Raw genomic sequence first — 23,971 nt, forward strand, 5'->3', positions numbered from 1 at the left:
CTGAATATCAAAAAATAACAGGTTTTGCACTTGGGTGGCAAAAATATTAGGGCTGGTAATGATTAAAATTTTCCTGTTCAATTAATCGAAATTTCTTTTAATCGATTAGTCGACTAATTTCGATTAATTATAACGCACATACAGATCTCGCAAACTCTAGAGCTGCCTCTGCCCACCGGTGACCCTTAGCGCTGCACATTCACTCACCAGCCTGGTGAGACCCCTCAGAGCTCTGGTGAGACCCCACAGAGCCCTGGTTAAAGTAGGGTTCAGTGGGGTCTCACTAGTCCTGGTTAAACCCCACAGAGCCCTGGTGAGACCCTACAAAGCCCTGCTTTAACCAGGGCTCTGTAGGGTCTCACCAGGGCTCTGTAGGGTCTCGCCAGCCTGGTTAGACCCTCAGAGCCCTGGTGAGATCCCACACTGCCCTGGTTAAACCCTTGCTCCGTAGGGTCTCACCAGCACCAGGGCCCCGTAGGGTCTCACCAGGGCTCTATGGGGTCCCACCAGGGCTATGTGCGATTTCACCAGCCTGGTGAGACCCCTCAGGGCCCTGGTGAGACGCCAAAAAGCCCTGGTCAGACCCCACAGAGCCCTGGTTAAACCAGGGCTCTGTGGGGTCTGACCAGAGCTTTGAGGGGTCTCAACAGCACCAGGGCTCCATAGGTTCTCAGGAGCTACATACAAACAGTGGGACAGAATGGTATATATTTAGGAGTTGGGCTAGATCTGGCTACTGGAAGACACAGTCAGTCATCAGGCACATATTCTATTCTACTTGTATTATGATCTAGATTGTTGGTACAGCCTCAAGTAATTAAAAAAAAAAAGAATAACCAAACTGCTTGGAAGAAAAACACTCCACCATCATTCATCTACGGATCACTAACTTCCCCTCAATTTTTGCTGCTGTTCCCAACTCTCTGTGTTTGTGGTTAAATATTTCAGTTTGTAATATGAGTGAGTATGCACTAATGAAGCAGGAGACTCACCGGCCCAAGTGATCCCGTCAGGTAACGAAGGGAAGGGGGAGGAGTCCGGTGATGTCACGGACATCGACGTCAACTGACTCCTCCCTCCTTTCCTTCGTTACCCATCACGGACAACTACATCACCCGACTCCTCCCCCCTTCCCTTCGCTAGCCGACAGAGCCACTCGGGGAGGGGTCCGGTGACGTCGATGTCCGTGACGTCACCGGATCTCCGATGTTAGACCCGGAAGCCGGCGGAGAGGTGAGTACGGATCAAAATAATTTTGATCGATCAAAAAAATTTATGATTAATCGTTAATTTCCACACCCCTAAAAAATATGTATGCTAAATACACGTTGGAAGGGGCTCTTCTGGCAGAAACAGTGATGGAAAAGGATTTGGAGGTGCTTGTAGATCACAGACTCAGCAATAGCATGCAATGTTATGCTGCAGCTATTTAAAGCTAGCTGAATACTCTCATGGATAAAAAAAAGGCATATTGTCAAGAGGTATTCTACCTCTTTACAAAACACTGATGCAGCCTCATCTTGGATATGCAGTTCAGTTTTGGTCACCAATCCCAAGAAAATTGTTCTTAAAGTAGTATGAGTTCAGCGAAGGACAGCAATGTTAATAAAAGGGCTGGAGGACCTCAGATATGAGGAACAATTAAACAGATTTACACTTATTCACCCATGAGAAGAGGCGCTTATGAGAGGATATGATCACAATGTACAGCTATATCAAAGGCAACATCATAATAACTGAAAACGGTTTACCCCAAGGTCCATGTAGAAGACATGTGGCCACAGTTTGAGGTTGGAAAAAATTAGGTTTAACCTTAGAGTGTGCAAGCGGTTCTTTACAGTTAGAGCAGTGAAAATTCCTTCTTCAGGTAGTGGTACCAGCAGAGAGTGTTGAAAAAGATTTAAAATGTTTTAGATGTCTTCCTCAAGGAGCACAGTATACAGGGTTATTGGCACCCATGGATTAAACTGGAAGGACCTGTCTTTTTTTAACCGTATCAACTATATAACTCTGTAACTTGGGCCAATAGAAGTATAGAAGACATTTTGTTTAGTGCATGGTTATACTTTAAGCTTAGTAAGGGCAAAAACAAATTGTATGGCCCCGTCGAAAACAAAGAGAAACAGTTCTTTAATACCTGCTAGTAAATGTCAGCGCCAATGCTGTAGACAGATGTGGCATCAATCGTAGGTGTTGGGTTTGATGTTCAATTATCTTCACTTCCTCTTTGTCTTTTGGGCCAAACTGCCTCCGACTGAAAAACAAAGATTAATAACAGGACATAAGTACAACAAGGAGAGAATATATGCACAAAATACCAGTGCTGTCACATGGGAGAGTCACATGCACTGCACTCCCAGTGGGGGAACAGAGCAGTGCAGGAGTAAAGGAAAAGCAAGTACAAGCTGCTAGGGGAAGGAGGGCAAGTTAACCACTTGAAGGCCATAGTGTTTCACCCCCTTCCTGGCCAGGCCATTTTTCAGTATTCAGCGCTGCGATACTTTGTCTGATGTTTATTCCGTCATGCAACGCTTTACTGAAACGATTTTCATACCATTGTTTGGGGACAGATAGAGCTTTCTTTTGGTGGCTTTTATTCACCACTGGGGTTTTTATTTTTTACTATATAACAAAAAAAGTACCCTAAATTTTGAAAAAAAACATGTTTCCCTATAAAATGTTATGAAACATTTTTTTTCACCCCAATTTTTTGGTAAAATATAAAAGTCGGGGTCACGTCGGGTAAATAGACACTAAACATGTCAACCTTTAAAATTGCGCGTGCCCGCAAAATCGCAGAAAACGACCGCAGCCAAAATTGGCCATAGGCGACGCTTTAAACGTTTTTACCGCTCATCAGTTTAGTGTCATCAGTGATTGATGGCCCTAGAATTATTGTTCTCACTGCGACGTTCGCGGCGATATGTAACATGTGCTGCATAATGGGCGCAATCGTCGGTTTCGTACATAGGCGCACCCGACGCATGTTTGCGCGTGTATCTGGGGGGCGGGGGACTTTAAAAAAATGTTTGTGTTATTTTTTTTATTTTTTTTAGCTTCTTTATTTTTTTTAGCTTCTTTATTTTTTTTAATGCTGTAATTTTTTTTTTTTGACTTAACTTTATTGCTATAACATAGGGGACTAAGGAATCCCCTATGTAATAGCCAGTTCACCAAACAGGTCCTCTTTATGGAGACATCAGGGGTCTCAAGACCTCTGATGTCACCTAGGGACCCCCACAGAAGCTGATGAAGCACAGATCTGCTCCATCAGCTTCTCTCCGGTGTTCTGCACCGGAGAGTGACACTGAATGCAGGAAGTGATGTAATATACATCACTTCCTGCATTCGGGGACAAGAAGAGAGATCAAAGGGATGATCAAGTAATGATCATCCCTTTGATCTCCTGTTAGAGCGTCGCCGTGCCGGTCCCAGCCGCACCGGCCACATCGGAACACGGGACCGGCAGCGGCGGCGAAGAGACGAGCAGGAGGAGGTACGGGCTGGCTGTTTACATGCTGACGGTTTTCCCTCTCGTGTGCGGCGCTCAGCGCGGACAAGAGAGGGAGGAGGGGCAGGACGTCTTAAGACGCCCTCCCGCTCTGAGCAGACGTCCATCTGGCCGTTCACAAACGGCCATGGACGTAAGGTAGTTAAGTGACTCTTTTACTTTGCCCTGGAAGGCAATGAAAAGGGCCATATTAACAAAGAGGAAGTTCATGTTTATGGTGGAGAGTTTTAGAGGTGACTGTATGGCTAAAAGCGTATATCTGCTTTATGTTTGGTTATATCCCAGTGTGGACAAATAAATGTGGGCCAAGAAAATCCCAAAACATAGTTTATTGAGCTGGGTGGTGCTGACAGGGCCAGCCCATGGCATGAATTTCAGCCAACTCAAGAAGAGAGAGTGCTATCTGAATCTATTTTGTCTAAGTGTAAATAGACAAGGAAATAGCACTGTGCCAGCAATACGATTGAACCACTATGTGGATATCCACAAAGCATCCTCTATTGATGTGGAGTGTGATAAGACGGCTATGGTTTGGCAACCTCTGACAACGTAAAATCAACGCTAAACAGCTACATACACATTTAAAATACACAGATGCAAATTGTCAAATCTGCCAAAGGACTAGAAAATTCTATCAAGCCAGTTTTCTGTTTTATACACCTTTACTCATAGCACAGTGAGGGGTGACACCACTTTCTCTGTTAGAGTTATGTAATACAGTGGTGTCACCTCCCCACCCCAGCCAAATGACTGGACAATGAAGAAGCGGCAATACACTGACAAGTCATCTGTGCTCACTGCTCGCTCCTCTCTGAATGTTCCCTGTAACACACATACATGTAACACAGCCAGACTGGTTCCTGGTGCTGCCATTCAAGCTCTCATTCTGACTGCTGCTGTACAGGAATTAACAGGAAGTCAGTCTCAAGACTGTAAACGCATCTAAACATTTACAAAAAATCTTGTTTTAAGCAGGGTTTGCTATATGTGCTCGGAGTTAGGCCTTGAAAACTTAAAGCAGACCTTGCAGTAAAAATGCAAAGTCAACTTAATATATGAAGGTCCTGTCCCCCATTGTTAAGAGCATCCATGCAAAAAAAAGTGTAAAGGAAAAAATTTAGTACAAATACTTACCTTTTCCCCAGCTTTTGTCCATATCACCTAGTTAAGGGTAACATCACCATCCTTTGGGCAAGTTCCAAGGAATACTCGAAATCTCGCAATATGCTTCTACAATGTACATGAGATTTTGGGTGCTCAGCATTCCCCAAGATCTTAAAGGAGAGATGCTTATATCACCCCCTGGAGTGTCAGGGGTAAGGTCTTTTTTTTTTTGCTAACAGCTGTTTTGCTTTTCTTTCACAATAATGCTACCATTAATGATGGGGGGAGGGCCCTGGTATACTAATCAGACCCTGAATTCACTTTAAGCAGAGAGATGTGTGCCCAAAACTAGCTGCAGTAACTAATGGCACTCACGCTTGTGAATTGCAGTAAAAAGTACATGTGACAAAAGGTCAGCTGGTTGATGGGGCTTGGAGATGTTTTTAAAACATATGGAAATGCAGAAGTAGAAAGTAGATAATTATCAGTGGGACCTTGGCTGCCAAAACAATATTACCTTTATGTGTTTCTAAGGAGACAATTTACTTTCAGGACTGCATAAGTACAATAACAATAATTGCTAGTTGAGCTAGAATGTGACCTCGGGCTGTATTTCCACGGCAATCCTACAGGATATGGTCTAGACTAAAGTTTTAACCTTGTAACTTATATTTATTTTTCTATTAACTTTAAATTTAAGTGTGTCATTACTTGAAGTTTTTTTTTTTCCCCAAGTGGAAGCGGATTGTACTGTGAATTCCCTCTTTTCTGTCACTGAGTTTTTGCGGTGACAGCTACAATAATCTAAGTGGCCAGTTTATTAGAGTCTGGAAGTTCACAGATCTGTTCTGCAGACAGATACTTGCATGCACTGCAGTTATAGACTGTGATTATGAAACAACAGAATTTGGAAGATAATGTTCAGTGGTCAGTGGCTACAAGAAGCGTAGAGAGAAATGCCGATTGTGCCTTAGGAATTTACACCATTTTTTAAAGCTAAACTCCAGACAAACAGATTACTAGAGAGTTGAAATATGTACATGTAAGCTGTTTTAACTGCAAAATAATTTGTATTTCTGTTTATCCAGTCCTGAGGTTTACAGTCCCGCCAGACCACACACTCAGGGTAGTGACCTGACTTTTCTCTACAGCAGGTATGCAAAACAGCCCGCAACCTGTGACCCGACAGTGAAGGAGCTATATATGCTTCGACAATGATGAGCTCATCCCTCTGTTCTCTCCTCCTGTCACCATGTTTCATGACAGCATATGTGCATTATTTACTGCATTATTTATTTACTACTGGTATTTATATAGTACTAGCAATTTACTGTACACAGCGCACATTCACATCAGTCCCTGCCCTCAAGGAGCTTACAATCTAAGGTTCCAATCTCATATGCATTAATACATCCTGTGAGATTTAGCTTCCAATGGTAGCACATTAAAGGAGAACTATACTGAGACGCTAGAGCGGATCACGACTTAGATGACGGGATCCGCCCAGCTGCGTGAGTGGCAGTTGGCTCTGCCTATCTAGAGGCAGAGCCAGCTGTACCCGCCCCCTCCCCCTACCGTTCCGCCAGTCAGCGCTGGCAGATCGAAACGGGGAGAGGGGAATCCAGCCCCTCCCCCTGTCACGGCAGAGAGCCGTGACAGGATTGAGAGGTGAGCGAACGCCGGTATGTGTTCGCTCACCTCTCGATCTACTGAGCCGAACTGTGACAGTCTCATTGTCACAGGTCGGCTAGAACTATGAGGTGAGTGAAAAGCACTCACCTCATAGTTCTCCTTTAAGGACGCAGTCCACTCGCTTACTACGTCTTTTTAAGGGCTTATTTTGCCACTATTATGAATTCAAACTTAAAGTACAGCAAAGTAACGTTTTTTCCAGTCTCACCAACTACAGGTTATCACTAAAAACCTCTCCCACACAGGCAGTATCCAGCTGACGTGCCACACAGGCTGGTTCCAGGATGGAGTCCTCCTGACTCCTGGACAGACACCTCCCTTGTCTTCCAGATGGAACCCTGAACCTGAACCAGCATCCTTTTCATAAGGGCTGTGCACAGGTGCACCATCATTCGGTGCTGGTGACCACCTTAGCCCGGACCCAGGAATGGAGATTTCTTTCCTCGCGGTTCAATTAGAAATCTCCGGGCTCCAGGATCCCAACTATAATCCAGAAAACCTGGAAAGTATTGTAAAGCCAGCTCTTTCCAGGTAAAAGTACTTTCCTGGAACCGCTCAGCTCCTCTTGCTGGGAGTCCTGGGTGACTTTGATGACACATTATATCATGGTATTGCCACACACTGCCTCAATACGTACACATACTAGGGACAATTTACACAGGAGCCAATTAACCTACCAGCATGTCTTGGGAGTGTGAAAGGAAACCAGAGAACCCGGAGGAAACCCACGCAAGCACAGGGAGAGCATGCAAACTCCATGCAGATAGTGTCCTAACTGGGATTTAAACCGGGGACCCCCCAGTGCTGCAGGCATGAAGCATATAAACAAAACTGGTCCCCAAGTGCTGGCCTTACCTCCCCCACTCTAAGTACCACTGCAGATGGACTACGAGAGTCTGCTATCAAATCAGATTGTTATATTTACACTTGTTGCATGTAAAACACTTTTCCCCATTTGTCATAAATACATAACTGAATTCATTAATGATTTCTTTTTAATATCTGCTCTGAGTTTAGTTTTAACTTGATCTTGAAACCTATGACAGACAATTTGTCATGTTAGATCTCAAAGAACTCCGTGTAAAAATGGTATTAACCCTTGCAGTGGGGCTACCCCTGCACTGCAAGGGATTAATTGTGCTCAAACGGCTCCGATTCCTGGAGCCCGCTTGCTCTCAGACCCTAGAGCTTCTCTCCCTCTCCGCTGCAGTGGTGTAAGGTTCCTGAGTCATCACGTTCTATACACAGTGTATAGAATATGAGGACACCGAGGGACATACCATTGTCGCAGAAGAGGAGACAGGCTGGAGGGAGCACTGTAGGAGCCAGCCAGCTTGGAAGATCAGGTGAGTATAACTTTGTTATTTTTGACCATAGTCAAATACAAGCACTAAACCCTTGCAGTGAAAGAGTAGCCCCACTGCAAGGGTTATAAAAAATCTCAGAGTTGTTCTTTCATTCAAGGAAAATGTGATAAACGTACAAATTGTAAATGTGCCTCTTCCATCTTATGCATCAGTAGCTATGTATATAAAGATGTGATTTAAATACGGATAGGCACATTCATACGTATGATATGAAAGCAGAGTTCAAGTGTACGATGATTGGGAAAATGGGGAGGTCAAAACAAACTATTTCAACCCAATTACTGCAGCTTCCATGAGATGTCTGAGAGCAACATGCCACAAACCGTCTTTTCCTCTCTGATCCCTCAAAATGGGCTGCATCACACAAAGTGCATCTTTTGAGCAGGGTATGTTAAAGTGTGGGGACAACCCAAACATTTGGTTTTGAATTGTGTTAGAAAGGAATACACCCTCTGTTTTTGTCACGGTCCATGTCCCCACTGGAGTGATTTCACAAGAGTGTTGATAACCACAGTGGTTTTCTGCCTGTTTCCTGCATGGTGACAATTGTTTCTTTATTACATTGTCTGTGCACTAGGCTGATTAAATGGGTTAAGATGAGTCAATGCAGCATAGTGCACACATTTTATTTCTTATCCATGTTTCTACAGACACTTTAATACTCACATTACCAGCAATCCTGTGCCACTCTTGCCTCGGTTGCAGCCAGAACTGTAATTCCAGGAGCTGCGCAGCATCACTTTTAATGTAAGTATAACTGGGGCTAGGGACCCCTTAGAAACACATTGCCACTTTGCTCTCATAGGGCCAAATGGCAGCGCCGCTGTAAAGGATACCAGCACTACAAGGCAGACATTGCTAACATATTCTTCTAAAAATTATAATTCAGTTGCTTCAAATATTTCTGAGCAATGGTTCCATCCACTAGAATGGCAAACAGCCTTCCATATTATTAATGTGTGTGATAGCACATGAATAAAGTTCCTTGGTCTATATATCTAGGTGGGGATGTACACAGGATGGCACGCTATTGGGGTTAAGGAAAGGCCAACCTGGAAATATGCAGAAGAGCTAAGGGTACACACATAAAATATATTTTACCAGTGTGGCAAGGCCAGGACCTCCAGAGAATCTGTTGTGATACAACATATTTACATATATATGTGAAGCGTCATGTAACCCACAAATGAATCTCAGGGCTTATTCTGTATGAAGCTTAGACTATGATATGGAAGAGCTGAAAACTAAATACACATGTAGGTAAGTATTTAATATTAAGGTTTGGATTCTGCTAATCCTAGAAATGGGTTAGTGCCACCTGGCCTTCAGAAGACTTCAAAAACATTCTTACCAATGGTAATTTGCCCTATACTATGTTTTGTAGGTTGGTGTAAGGTGAATCCCCAAGTATGAAAACTTATATGCCCACTGAAAGTGAAAATTAGATTGCATGTTAGATAGTTGTGTTCATAGATTTTGATTTAGATTGGCTAATGAGTCCTGACAGGATCAAAAGTAAAAAGATAAGCAGATCAAATGCAGCCTTTTATTATTATTATTATAATACAGGATTTATATAGCACCAACCAGTGACGTGCGGTACCTCTTGCTCCGGATGAGGCACCCCCGCCGGACGAAGCCCCACCCCTAAGTTAGTGTAAAGGAGGAAGGGAGTAGACAGGGAGGAGCCTCCCTGTCCTTAACTTGCTCCTCACTGCTGAGGTGCTCCGTCCATGACAGGTTACACAGCGGGGAGGATTTCCCTGCTGTGTAACCTATTAGATGCCGATCTGAATGGAGAAAAAGAGGTCAGCTTCAGACATGAAGCTGACCACTTTTTCCTCCATAATTCTAGGTGAGGCCCTGCCCGTGAGGGCTTACAATCTAACAGGGAGCCTTTTCTTGTCAACCGCTGTTTTCTAATGGAAATATGTGTTGTTTTTTTTTTTACAATCCTCACATCTGATTTAAAAATAATACGTATACATTTAGAGTAGCACAGTGTCCTTACCTCAGTTGGGGAGACACCCTCCCCTCTACCTTGTTTCATTTTCTTTGATCTACCCTTAGACCTGTATCTCCTCTCCCCTTCCTGTCTATCTATTTTTGTTGCATTGGCTGCAAGCACTGTTGAACTGAGAAGTGACAGTACGGGGACCAGCTAAAAGAGGCAAATGTTATTAAACTAATTTGAATAAAAACTGAAAACGGTCTTTACTGATCTAAAGTAGAATATTCCATGAATATGCTTACCTCTTCCACTGGTTCAATCATTTCTCTCAAACATTTTACTCATGAACAACCTATGATTATGATATTTTGAATGCAACAATATTATGGCATTTATTGTATGGTTCACTATTCTGTAATAAAATTGGAATGATCTGGTTTTGCTACTAACACAAAGCAAACAAAAACAAAAGATTTAAGCAAAAAAAACAACCAACAAAAAAACACACACATAAGTCACTAATAGCAGAAGTCACAAAGTGTTTGCACAATCCAACTTATGTTCTCAAATTTTCTTCTGAGCATCCTGGAAGCCACTGATCTTGAGCATGCATTGTATGTAAATACTTGACTTGCTCTCTGCATCAGAGCTCTGGCATCCCCTTTTCCTGCATTCCACAATGTGTTTGCCAGTGTTTACATTACTTAAATGAACTGCATTGCATTGTGTGGGAGGCATGCCAAGTCGATATTTCCATTGAACATACCAGGATTTAAAGACTTCAAAGGCAGACAGGAGAAGGACTTGAACTGGAAGTAATGTGCCTGGTATTAGTGGTTCATATTAGTTTAGCAACTTTAATACCAGGTTAGGTTAACAGTATGCTAGGACTGAAGGCATATCTGAGGCATTGATCAATTCAGTCACCTACTTCCATCTCTAAAGTGGACCTAGCATCAGATATATTGATTTGTGTTAAGTATGTGCAGACTAATTTATGTATAATTGTAAACCTTACAGACAGGTTCAGACTGGCCCACAGGAGCACCAGAGGATCCCCCAGAGGGCCTGACTATGTGGCCCAAAAACTAAATAATAAGCATTTAGTTGGGGCGGTAACTGTTATCTGTCAATATCACGCCTGTCTCTCTGGGCAGAGTGGCCATCTTCCTTGCTAAGTGAACCTGGAAAGCCTAAGTGATGTGGTCATTCACAAGTGAGAAAAGTGAAGAGGTGCACCAAAAGAAATAATGTAAAACTGGCTCACAATAGAGATTACAAGCTGCCAAAAAAAAATTACTGAAGCAGGATCAGCAAAAATTATGCCTGCAAAAAAGTTCTACTATTTGTAGCCCTGGACAATTAGCAATGTCAAGTTTGCCTGTCAGTGACTAGGTGACCGAACAGGCATGTATAGAGGAAACTATAGGTAGTGACACAGGCAGACACATAGAAGGGAATTTATCAAAATGGGAACAGTCAAAATCTGGAGCAGTTGCCCATGGCAACCAATCAGCTTCTCTCTCTCTTTCATTTTCAAAGTTTTACTGAAAAAAATGAAGAGAGAAGCTGATTAGTTGCCATGGGCAACTGCTCCAGATTTTCATCTGTTCCAGTTTTGATAAATTCCCCCCATAGTATGACCAATTCTGAATGTAACAAATCTAACTCATGTTTAGATATGCCTCCAACCATAGAGTGTCATCATATGTGCAGACATGCCTTCTTCAAGCACTGCTTCTCCAAACTCTGTATTATCATATTCTGTTATGCCTTCCACACCTGCACAGTGTGTCATTTCATGTCAAGATACATTTTCCAGCTGAATCTGTAATTTTGTGGTCAGATATGCCTTTGCCTTTTGTAAGTTCAGAATCCGTTGCCGCACTTTCAGGTATGCTTTCTACATCTGCAAAATCATTTTTCATGTGTTCTCATATGCCTTCTACATCTAAGCCTAAGGCATTTGGTGCCCAAGAACCTTTGCCTAGCACAACTAAATTCAGATGCTTCTACCTTTCCAAGATAATAAAGTCTACTTTGCAGCTTCACCCTGTCCCTGGACACTCAGGTGGAAATGGGGCCTTAAAGTGGACCTTTACCACATTTGACTAAAAATCCCATCAGCATGCAGCTGTGCCCTCTATGAAATAATCTTATATTCATAAGCTAAACATATTTTTATTTTACTTACAATTTCTTTTTTTCTACTACCTGGTCCACTTGGGCACAAATGATGTAATGTGCCCAAGCGTTGCATCCTGGGAAGATTATATCAGCAGAACATTGCTGGGAAATCTAATCTGTAATCTTGTGAGATCTCAGGGAAAGGAATTTTCCTCCCCTGAAATGATGTGCATGGTCACATGTCCTAGTCACACGTGCCAGAGTTCCAGGAAATAAAGGGAGATCTGGAAACCTGCCCCAAGTTAAAATGGCCACTGTCAGAAGACTGGGGAAGACAAGAAGATATGGGTAAAGTTCATCTGTCATGGGGCTATATGTGAGTTGCAGCTATAGGATTTTGTATGACCATAACTTGCAGTCTGCTGCATATACAAACACTTTATATACTGCATAAATATTTCTTCATCTTGCATGACAATTAGCAGTTAGTTATATTTAACTGGATGTGTCCTGTAATGCTGAAAATATTTTGTGGCTTATCAAAGCCTAGTTCTAAGGAGTGTCAGAAAAATACCCCAGCATTTATATCCACCTAGGTAGCACAGATATGAAAAGGCAGATGTAGATTGTCCAAGTACAGGATAGCAGGTGTGAAAGTTGTGAAGCCACCCTATCCTAGTTACACAATCACATCCTTTTTGTCAGAAAGACTCTATAGGTGTTAAACCTTTAGTGTTTTAACAGTTCACACCTTCGGCCATGTAAAGCAAAAGTTTAACACCTACACAGAGATAAATCCTGGTGCCTGGGTAGATCATGGCTTTTTACATATTAAATGCCTGACACAGATCAGTGCCTTGTTGCAGCCTCTAAAGCCCGAGACACACTGCATGCGAAGCCGTGCGGAGCAAAGCAAAGCTGCTAGGCGCAGATGTTCGCATGCAGTGTGAGAGTTTGAGTAGCTGAGAACAGCCATATTAAAAGACGTCATCTTCAGCCAATGGGCTCGCGCCTTACAACTCAATGGACTTTGCATCCCGACACGTGGGTTTATATGCGTGAGCCGATATGCTGAAGATGAAATTTGTCATCTCAACATGCTCAATTATGCAAGCTTTCACAAGCTCATGCGCCAGAGTGAAAATGGCAAGACACACGCACGCAAAGGTCCGCACGCCGCCGCTTCCCTTTGCCCCAGGCTGCTTCGCGTGCAGTGTGTCATGGGCTTTATTCTGTAAACTGATACAAAAGCTACAATGTTGCAGTCTGATCACTGGGAAAGAGAAGAATGAGAAAATGCTGCTCCTGCCTGCTTGCAGTAGACATTATCTCAGCCTACACAAAGTCACTTTTAAGGCACATAAGGACTGCTTTATAAGATAAAAGGTAGAACAATTCTGAAAATGATTCTGTTGCTGTAGATTGTGATATGCCAGGAATGTATTTATATAGATTTGTAAAGTTAATGAAAGGTCCACTTTAAGCATTTTAAGATGCAGAAAGATGTGAATATGCCCACAGATATTTAGAATGGATTCTTAGTGCTAAAATCCCTTTTTTGCAATCTTTTATTAATAACCTTGTTATCTTGAAAATGTATTAACAATTTTATTTAAAAAAAAATAGAGCATCTCAATCAATAAGCATTTGTGTAAACATATCTCTGGCATGGGCTCTCGTGTTTTCTTAGTGACCAGTAAATAGTAACGGGGCTTTAGACGAATGACATTACCTCATTCAACTATCACCTTGAGGTCCATTACCTCTGAAGAACTACACGGTTTGTTTATTGATCTTGTATCGTGGTGACAGGTGCACAGCAGAAAGACAAGAAACAGTGAGGATTTACAAAACACTGCATGAGCCAAAGAGGATTTAACTTGACCAGTGTAGAAATTTACAGTATAGACACTTCACATCCTGTTTTAAGACCTGGATTAATTATATGCATGCTTATCATTGAAACACAAATATATTTTCTCTTCACTAGGTAGTAAAGCCTATATGGCTGCTCTATAAAACTGTGCATGCTATAGCCATTTTCATTTAAAAAGGAACTCCAGGCAAACAGCTTAATACAGGGATCACATTCTTAGGTGTTGGCGGTTTTACCTGTGAAAAGGGCTTGTTATTGTGGCCGGCCATCTTTGTTATGCACACACCTTGCTAGTCAGAAAGATCATTCTACTACTATCTTGTTTAGTCTTAAGCTGCCCATACACCTTGCGATCATCGGACAAACGTTTTCGTCTGATGATCGAACAGTCGTGCGATTTTCGTACGGAGGCCCCATCCTGCCCAGATTATTGCAAGGTTGGATCAGCGGTAATTAAAAGAAAGCACCTGGACAAATTGCGGTAATCGTGCGCACATATTTTCATCTGCGCATGTGCAGTGTAAATCGTACGAATTTTGACGTACAGAAACGCCACCAACCTTGCGAAAATCGTACGATTGACCGAAGTTTTCTAATCTGCTGGTTAGTCAAAAGTCGATCGATTGTACAGTATTTGCGGTTGTACACTATACATACAAAAATCGGCCGATATTCATAAGGTGTATGGGCAGCTTAACTCTTTCTTGGGCTTGCTTCCTGCTATTTGGATAGAGTCAAATAAGCAGGCTGAAGGCAGAGAATTGACACAAGACAGTACAAAGCTGGACGAGGAATCTGAATTGCCTTATTATGAACTATGTGTTTCACCTGTCTGGCCGTGCAGCATGGAAAATGTGTGTAAATCACTAGATTGACTGTACAGAATTACAAATCCTTTGACAGATAAAACTGTAAATATCCATGCATTTTAATTCTGTTTGGTAAAAAAGAAGAAGAAAAAAAAAAAAAAAGGTATAAATGTATAATTTCAATTTCCATCACAGTTCTTGGATTTGTGGCTGTATTATCAGGAGTCAGTTATTTTCCCGTGCATTGGCATGGACACTCCATTGTAGTTGTTTTGGCACCTAAAATTACATGTTTATGCTTTTTGTCACATATATAGACATTTCTGCTGCATGGAATTTTTAGGTTCAATATGTCTATTGAAGATTTTAGAAAAATTCTTTAACAAATGAAAGATGAATTGCCCTCTCCATAAACAAAAGCATCATAAGCTTCCCAGTACACTTCCACTGGTGCTTGCCTTTTTTTTAGGATTTTGCTTTTATTACCACTACTATTGCACAGATAGATTCTCAGTGTGGCCTGTTTTTAAAACTATAATCGAATTAAGCTGACCAAGTATGCCAACTACTGCCTGCTTTACAAAGAGCCACTAAAAAGGAAAATCTGCAATCCTCACATATATTATTCTTCTTTTACAGGTTGCTTTTTGAGCACATTTCCATTGGGGTTTTTTTAAATTATTTATTGTCAATGCTCAAAGTTATCATTTCAGAATTGAGCCATTGCTGGGGAACTTAGCCCATTACATTTTCAAGGACTAAGGTAGCTATTACAATGGGCTTCCTCTGACCCAGGGAAATTAAAAATATATTATGAAGAATTAATGTGAAAAGTAGGAGCACTCAAATATGGATCGGATTCCCCAAAACTCCTAGGTGGTCAGGGATAAGGCTGCGAACTATGCGCTGGTGTCCCCAAAGAATAGTAACCCAACAGCTGCCTCCATCTATAAATAAAACAGCACTTATGTGCACTAGTCTTTTACAATGACTCCAAATGGTGCAGTTATTGAAACTCACTATAGTTCCCTTTTTTCTTTTGACGGTATGTTTTTCACATCTCTAGTGTGGGGCATACAAACTGGTGCAGAATGTCAAAGGGTCGGGGAAACTTCAACTGTGTATACTGCAGTTAAACATTTGTTTTCAACCAAGCTGCAATGTGATGTCTAAACTAGGGATGCACAGATACTTTTTGAGTACCAGTGCAGATACTTGGCATTTTCATGAGAACTACCAGGGTTGCAGCGGTTGCAGCTGGGACCTGGCTCTGGCACTCCACCACTGTCCTGAAATCATTAGTCTGTATTGTTTTAGAAAAACTGTCACATGACAATAAACAAAAATGTATCAGTACTCGTAGTTGTAAGTACTCGGCAAGTACCAGTACTCGTACTCGCCAAACTGGTATCTGTGCATCCCTTTATTCATATTTATAAAAACAAAATCGTACATTAAAACAGAGATGTACAAATCCTAGGAGCTCCGTGTGCTGACATGACAGCTGCCTCCTAATTTTTTAATTTCTTTCTAGTATAGTCTTGGAGCTCAAAAGTATCGGTACATGTACTCGTACTTGTAACGAGTACTGTACTTGGTATCTGTGCAACCCTAGTCTAAACTGTAATGGAAAAATAACATGTAAGGTTTTAGTGGTCCTATAGAATTCTGCTTGAATCACAGGTGTTATTGCAAATCCCAGCATACAGCCCCTTCAAGTGAAAAGGTTATAAAATGCCATGACTGGCTGATGCCATAATGTAATATGTCTCGAAGCACTGAGCAGACAAGATAAGCCACCGCAACACATCTCCCCTGCGACGTTTCAAACAAGAATAGAGATTTTCTTCTCCTCAGAAAGTATTCATTTCCTCTAGATAAGCTAACATAGTTGAGATGCATTTCAAAAAGGTAAGAGCTGGCAGTGCAATGCCACATAACATTTTCAGCTGACTTCTAAAAAAAAAAAGAAGATTAAGTAGTAAGGGCTCACTAGGAATGTCAACACTAAGGGTAAACACAAGTCACCTTTACATAAAGGAACTTCTAATGCTATTCACAAATATGAAGGTACGCCTGTGCCAAACTTATCTCACATTGTATTTACATATGTTATGAAGTTAAGTAAAATGCGTCTTCCTATTTTATCAACTGGTTTAGACAACAGAAGATGAAGCATAAGATTTCTTATCTACGTGGGAAAAAAATGAGTGTGAATGTTAAAAAAATAATAATGAGTGTATAGGTGTGAGAAAATGACATGTTTGCGTGTTGGTAAACTGAGCAAATGTGTTAAAAATAAAATGTATATTTCTTGCTAAAGGCTGTTGGAGCTGTTGGATTTGTGGTTTTTACTGATGTCAGTTATCTTAGTATGTGAAGGAGTAGAGATAAATTGTAGAGAGAGAGGAGAGATACCAGCAGACCATGCTGGGGCTTTCATTTCTTCAAACACACAGTAGAGATATCCGCGCTCTCAGTCTTCTTTTATGGAGAACCTATGCAGAACAGCCAGGCAATGTATGTGGCCCTTTTGTACAGAAGCTTATATGGCATAGAACAATCAGTAGAATTTAATATCGCGCTTGTACCCGAATGTCGGTGCTAATGCTGCCTAAGAAATATCTGCACCTAATTCCAAGACATGTTGCACCATTTTCAAGACTGATTCCTGTGCCAAATTCAAGTGGTTCTTATTTACATCATTTTTTATTCTGGTGCTCTGCTTGCAACATTACAAAATAATCTACGATAGTTTGGTAATAAGAAAAATAATGCAAATTAAGACCAAGTACTTTTTGGCGTAACTAGTCCGTCACATGTTCATATTCTATATGTCTGCCGCAGTATCCAGCACATACCACAGATGTGACATTCCCTGAAACTGAGGATCCAACTGAAATCTGTCTCAGACACATAAGCAACACTTTGGACAGAGATGGGACACATCTATGGACAATATCACTGTGCATATTGGTTTGCAAGCCAGCACCAGTTTCATAGGTTTGTGCCAAATTCCTGAATGTTATGCAGCCTTGTGCGGGAGTTTGGCACAAATAATGACACTATTCCGTAACCCTGAGCCACTTTTCTTATGTATCCCAATGACACTCATTGAATTCCCCTACATTTTTTCACCAACAAGTCTCCATTTCTGATTACCTGTACATACCATGGAGTGCATTCATCTCCATCGAACCTTTTGTTTTCATTTTTGCTTGAGCTATAGAGCTCTTTAGTTAACCGGGTTGTAAAAACAGAAGGTAAGGAGAAACATGAAAACATGTGAATTTGAGCCTAAAGCTCTACCTGCTGGCTGGATATGAGCACATTAAATATTCATATGCTAGGCTGCAGTGTTACCTAAAAAAATGTAATATATTTTTGTAATTTTATTTTTAACCCTGATCATAAAAAGGATTGAAAATATTTATACAAACACTAAATGGTCCCTTTATTTATTCACAGGACACAAAGCAAAGTCCACACAGCAAAAGCCCATATGAACCAAGCAAATTCTGATTTACAAAAGTCAGAAGCCCTGTGACTGGTTGCTATGCATTACTGTACTTTCTTCATTGCCTTCTTTGCCTTGTAGAGTAGGCTTGACTGTAAGCAGTATCAAGGATGCAGTGGCTGGTTTATAATAAAGATGTGAAGGACGATAGTAAGTACTGCCTGTGAAGAAAACATGTTCTCTGTGTAACACATATTCGCACATTATTTCATTCAAATTATATTTTTTCTGTATTACCCGAACTAGAGCTTTTCCCAGTATATATGTGACGCAAATGTGGCCATTTGCTTCTTCCTGACAGGAAGATATAAATGAGTCAGGGGAAGGATTACATAAACCAGTGACAAGGTGCATAAACCACCATTATAGAGAAAAAAAAAGAAGTTAGTAATTGTGCCCTTGATCTTTAGCTTCTGTTCAAACTGCAAAGATGAGAGTTTTAAGAAATGTACCAGGAGTAATCATAACCTACTGCTCATCATAAGAAACTTCCTGAGAACTCTTCTCAGCTAGTGACGTTTAAAGGAAACCTGTACTGAGAGAATATGAAGGTTGCCATTCCCACTTTCTCCTTCTCAAAATGTTAATTTTCTGATTGTCATTCTAATCTAATGGTTTGTCATTCTAATCTAATGGTTTGAATACTTTCTAGGGCACAGACCCAGAAAAAGTCAGGTCAGGAGTTTTGATTTTACTAACTGTATACTTATTCAGACTCAACTACTCAGAACTGACTGACTTTAAGCCAGAGACAGCCAGGCAACTATTTCAGAAACAGGTCAACAGTGGCAACACTACCAGTTTTTAAAAAAATTGGGGAAAATGTTGACCATGGCCTTTTCCAAACGTAATTTAAAAAATGTGGTTCAAAATTAAAGCTGAACTCCAGGCAGGTTGTGTTCTTTAACCGTTTTATGACCAGAGGTCATTGATACCTAGATGCCCAGGGCAAAAAATTAAATAAAAAAATACTTTCTCCCAATCCTACTACCATGAAAACATTGTGAGCTTTGGTGTAGGTATAAAACTGGAACTTTACTTTTTCTGTGGCTCTGTGCAATTACTCATAACAACTACAACATATTACATTTAAAGGAAAATACATATTTAAAGTGAAGTTGTCATTTAATAGACTGGCTCTTATAATTTGAAAGGTGAATGACCACTCTGCGGATTACAAAATATCATCACTACTGTTAACACTGAATAAGCATGATAGTGGTGACAAAGAATCTTTACAAATGCTATGTATGCATTGTATTGAACTGGAATAATAATGTTTGTCTCCTACAAAAATAAATAAAATAATACAGTAGGAGCCACTAGCAGAATGTGCAAATATTTGCTTAGCCCTATCAACTTTCACTGCTGATTACTAGGGTTGGACTTGAACAAAAGCAAAAGAGGCAGCTTTGGTGCTGCAGTCTAAATCAGCAAGACATTACTCCTGCAAAGTATGTCAAATCAGCGCTTTTACTCTAAGAACAAAGTCACTGAACAGGGCTATTATGTTCCCAAGGTGAATTCAATGCCAGATCCTGCAAACCCTTCCAATGACTACAACAATGCTCATGGTAGCGCTAGTCGCTAGTGGTCAATCACAATCGCTAGTGGTCCAATGCACATCATCTGTGTGCTCGACAAACTCTGACACCATGAAATGTTGCACTGTGCTCTAGAATAGAGTTGAACCTTGTAATTTGTAAATGTAAATGTGGTACCTTTGTAATCCAATCAATCAGCTGTTTTAGGTCAATTCATTTTTTTCTAATCTATGCAGCCTAGACAGGCAATACAGTGCTGTTATTGATATACTGATTTTGATTTTCTGTCAAATATCAACTGCTACTGCTAGTACTAAATGTTTGTTGGTTCAAACATTTAGTACTCTCACATATCAATATAGGATTCTAACTGTTCAACAGACTAGGGTCTTGTCATATTTTTAGTTTCAAGATCCACCAAATATTTTCATTTGGTGAAAGGTCTGTACTGCAGGCAGGCCAGTTAAGCACCATGACTCTTCTACTGCAAAGCCATGCTGTTGTCATAGATGCAGTATGCATCAGTATGAAAAAGACGTTGTCTGGATGGGAGCATATCGTGCTTCAAAACCTGGATATACCTATTAGCATTGCTGCACCCCTATAGCCTCAGAGATGCAGTCTTTTGAACTAAGAACTGAAGGTCCCTCTCTTCTTTAGTCTGGAGGATGCAGTGCCCATGTTTGCCAAAAAGAATGTAAAATTTTAATTCGTCAGACCACAGAACAGTTTTCCACTTAACAGACCATTTGAAATGAGCTTTGGCCAAGAAAAGACGGCGGCGTTTCTGGATCATGTTTAGATATGGCTTCTTCTTTGCATGATAGAGCTTTAACTTGCTTTTTTGGATGACACAACAAATTATGTTCACAGACAGTGATTTTTGGAAGTACTCCTGAGCCCACGCAGTAATGTCCATCACAGAATAATGCCTGTTTTAAATGCAGTGCCGCCTGGGTGCCCGAAGATCACGGGCATCCAATATTGTGTTTTCGGCCTTGTTCCTTGCACACCGATTTTTTTTCTGTACTGCAGATGATGATATATTTAAAGTCTTTGCAGTTTTACATTGAGGAACATTATTCTGAAATTATTCAACAATATTTAGAGACAGCTTTTCAGATTGGTGAACCTCTGCCCATCTTTACTTCTGAGACACTCTGGGTATAAAAAGAGCATCTGAAGGTGCCCATACACCTTACAATTATCTGCAGATTTTCTGTGGTCAGATGGAAAAAGTGCAACAGATTGGCCCAGGTGGAGATTTATCCATTCCACACAGTTAAGTGTAGATGGAGGAATCTGTTCCACCTTTTCCATCTGACCATAGAAAATCTGCAGATAATTGTAAGGTGTATGGCCAGCTTTAGAGAGTCAATCATGTTACTGACCTGTTGCCAATTAACCTAATTAGTTGTAAAATGTTCTAGCTCTTTCTTGTTAGAATCATGTTATTGGCAGCTTTTTGCTGCCATCAACTTGAAAATTATCTTTTATTTTTTATTTTTAATGGTATATTTTCCCTGTTTAAACATTTTATTTGTTTTCTATTTTTTTCTAGTGAATAACATTTGGGGTTATGAGATTTGCAAATCATTACATTCTGGTTTTATGTAGATTTGACAGTGTCTCAACTTGTTTGGAATTTTGGTTGTATGCCTCATAACACAAGTATAGTAGGCAGATAACAAAAACACAACTGCTTTTTCTTAAAGCAGGTTGGTGGTTGTTTTTGGCTCACTCTGTGGTTGCTTCGACCAAAATCAAATGGTTCCACAGCTGACATTACTGCTGTATAGACTTTGTGAGGATAAGTTTCTTCTGGAAGGTTATAAGAATAATTTTTGATAGATGTATAAAACACCATATATACTCTGTACCGTATATAAACTGAAAGATCGAATATATATAAATGTAGTGTTCAAGCCGTTATAATGATATTATCTTGTTGGGTGAAGACATCTGATGCACCACTAAAGAGTACTATGCTCTCTTGAATGATGAAGTTACCTCACCAGCTTATGTTCTTGTTGCAAACATCCTCTTTGCACCACGTCTACTTAGAAAAGAATCATAGATGTGGCTAAGATTCTGAAAAATAAAACTCAAATAGTAGACCTTTACCACAAACCTTAAACACCTGCATCTAATGAGTATCTTTCAGAAATATTGAGAACCCTACCGCAAAGCCAATGATGTCCTAGATAGCTTAAAGTATAAGGAGTATTTGAATCACTTTCTGTTATCTTTGATTATTCTGCTTTATATTACATATATGTAAATAAATGTAGATGACTAAATTGGCTTAAAGGAGAACTATGGGGTTAGGGCTTTTCCCCATAGTTCTCCTAAGGGTAACGGGAGGACACAAACTAGCGACCTCCCGTCACCCAAAGCTTAGTGTAGCTCGCAGTATACTGAGACGCCGCCGTTGAAGCAGATCCCGACAATTATGTCTGGATCCGCCCAGCTGCGTGAGTGAAAGCTGGCTCTGCCTATCTAGAGTCAGAGCCAGCTGTACCCGCCCCCTCCCCGTCCGTTCCGCCAGTCAGCGCTGGAGGATCAGAGCGGGGAGGGGGGAATCCAGCCCCTCCCCTGTCACGGCCGAGAGCCGTGACAGGAACCAGAAGTGAGCGAACGCCGGTACGTGTTCGCTCACTTCCCGATCTACTGAGCCGACCTGTGACAGTTTCATTGTCACCAGTCGGCTAGAACTATGAGGTGAGTGAAAAGCTCTCATAGTTCTCCTTTAATGGTTAATTCCTTACTACTTTCAGTTGAAAGCCTTCAGTCAGCGACAGAGGTGGATATCTTGCGGCCTCCCAGTAAAATGGCATTTGTCTTGGGCTCAACATGACATATAGACTATTAAGACTTACATGTAGCCTTTCCCTAATTAGGTTCATAACTCTTAGCATTGTGGTATTCTAGGCAACCAGTGTAATCTATGTTTCAAAAAAAGGTAGTCTACTCATTCACATAGAGTGCTTTTCTTGCTGATATTTAAAAAGAAAGAAAAACAACCATACATATAATCATTGACTATGTGCAAAACACCGCTTGAACAATAACTGTACATAAAAAAATAAAACAAGTTAGCTCTTTAAATATATTCAGGAACACGAAGCAGCTTTACAATGCCTTCAGTGTTCTGCACTGATCTAGTGTCCGAGGAACGAGCACCCATAAATGTTTTTTTGGGGATTTTTTTTTTTTTACTGGTAAAAACATTGGATCTACAAACTGCTGAGAAGGAAGCCCATGTATATCCTTAGCTGAGAACTGCTCATTACCATCTCAATTAATTTCAGGCCAGCAAGTGTAGAAAGCATAAGGTATATGTAGAGAGATCCATGGTGAATTTTTGTTCAACTCGGCAGTCTCATCTGAAGCATGATATTGTCTGTGCTCACTGAAGATAGTCTGAATGTAAACAAAGCAATGCTTACGCTGGCCTGGACCTTGATGACAGTTTTAAAGCCCGGACAAAGAAAAAGCAGAGGGAAAGGTTACGTGTGCAAAGTTGCTTGTTTTCCCTGGTAAATAAAATTGAGAGCGCCAATGTATTTCAAAAATATATTGATCATTTAATTAAGAATGCTACTCTAAACTTGGTTCCTGTTGTGTTAATTACAGCTTTCTAAAAACACATTTAATGTGGAAAAGCACATCCCTACATTGGATTTATTAGTACTAAAATCTGTACTAATTAGTACACAGACCACGTGATCACATTACCTTCCAAAAAGCATATAAAACCCTACTTATGCACAAAAATGTAATTAACCAGTTGACATCCGCGGTGTTAAACCCCCTTCCCATCCAGGCCATTTTTCAGTATTCAGCGAGACACTGGGCTTGATTTACTGCAGGCAAACAGGTTGTTCACCTTGCATGGGGATTTGGACTGTGCAAGGGTATTTTCTCTTAGCTTGGTGAATATGGTGAACATTTGCAAAAAATACTCAACCACAAGCAAGGAAAATAAAATAAATTTAAAAAAACAGTATTTTTGCTTGCACATGATTGGATAATGGAAGCCAGCAGAGCTTGGCCTCATTCATTAGCTAAAGGGAAAATTCCTTTGCAAAAGTGAACAGCCTATTTGCTTTCAGTAAATCAACTGCAGTGTATGAACTATACAAGGGAACTTGTAGATAGGTAAATTTCAGACTTATTCCAATGTTTTATATTCTGAAGTACTGCTCTGCATTCAATGCATTATTGCCCAGCCTTAAAGTGTATCTAAACCCCCCACAAATTGAATACATTGAAGCTTACCAGTCACTAGATGCAGCAGTTGCGACATTTTGCTTTTTTTTTTAGGTTTTTCTCCCTTTCTTTTTACCTGATGAGCCGGCCAGCAACACACTTTCTGTCTTAGGATGGCTCCAATCTGTAGAGGAGCAACGGAGTCACCCCTGGACAGCATAATTGTCATCCTGAGGAGAGGGTAGTGTTAGATGCACTCGC

The 23,971-nt window shown here is 40.8% G+C and overlaps 1 protein-coding gene across 1 annotated transcript in view; it reads right to left on the reverse strand.

The window, feature by feature from the left end:
• ACOXL (acyl-CoA oxidase-like) overlaps positions 1-23,971 on the reverse strand; it is a 273,176-nt gene that overhangs the window by 160,047 nt on the left and 89,158 nt on the right. Inside the window, exon 11 of the mRNA XM_018573020.1 lies at positions 2,138-2,254. Within this exon, the coding sequence (XP_018428522.1) occupies positions 2,138-2,254 (117 nt within the window). The remainder of the gene's footprint in view (positions 1-2,137; positions 2,255-23,971) is intronic.

The sequence above is a fragment of the Nanorana parkeri genome, unplaced genomic scaffold (assembly GCF_000935625.1).
Source record: "Nanorana parkeri isolate BGI_ZX_2015 unplaced genomic scaffold, ASM93562v1 scaffold46, whole genome shotgun sequence".
In the NCBI taxonomy this organism is placed as follows: domain Eukaryota; kingdom Metazoa; phylum Chordata; class Amphibia; order Anura; family Dicroglossidae; genus Nanorana; species Nanorana parkeri.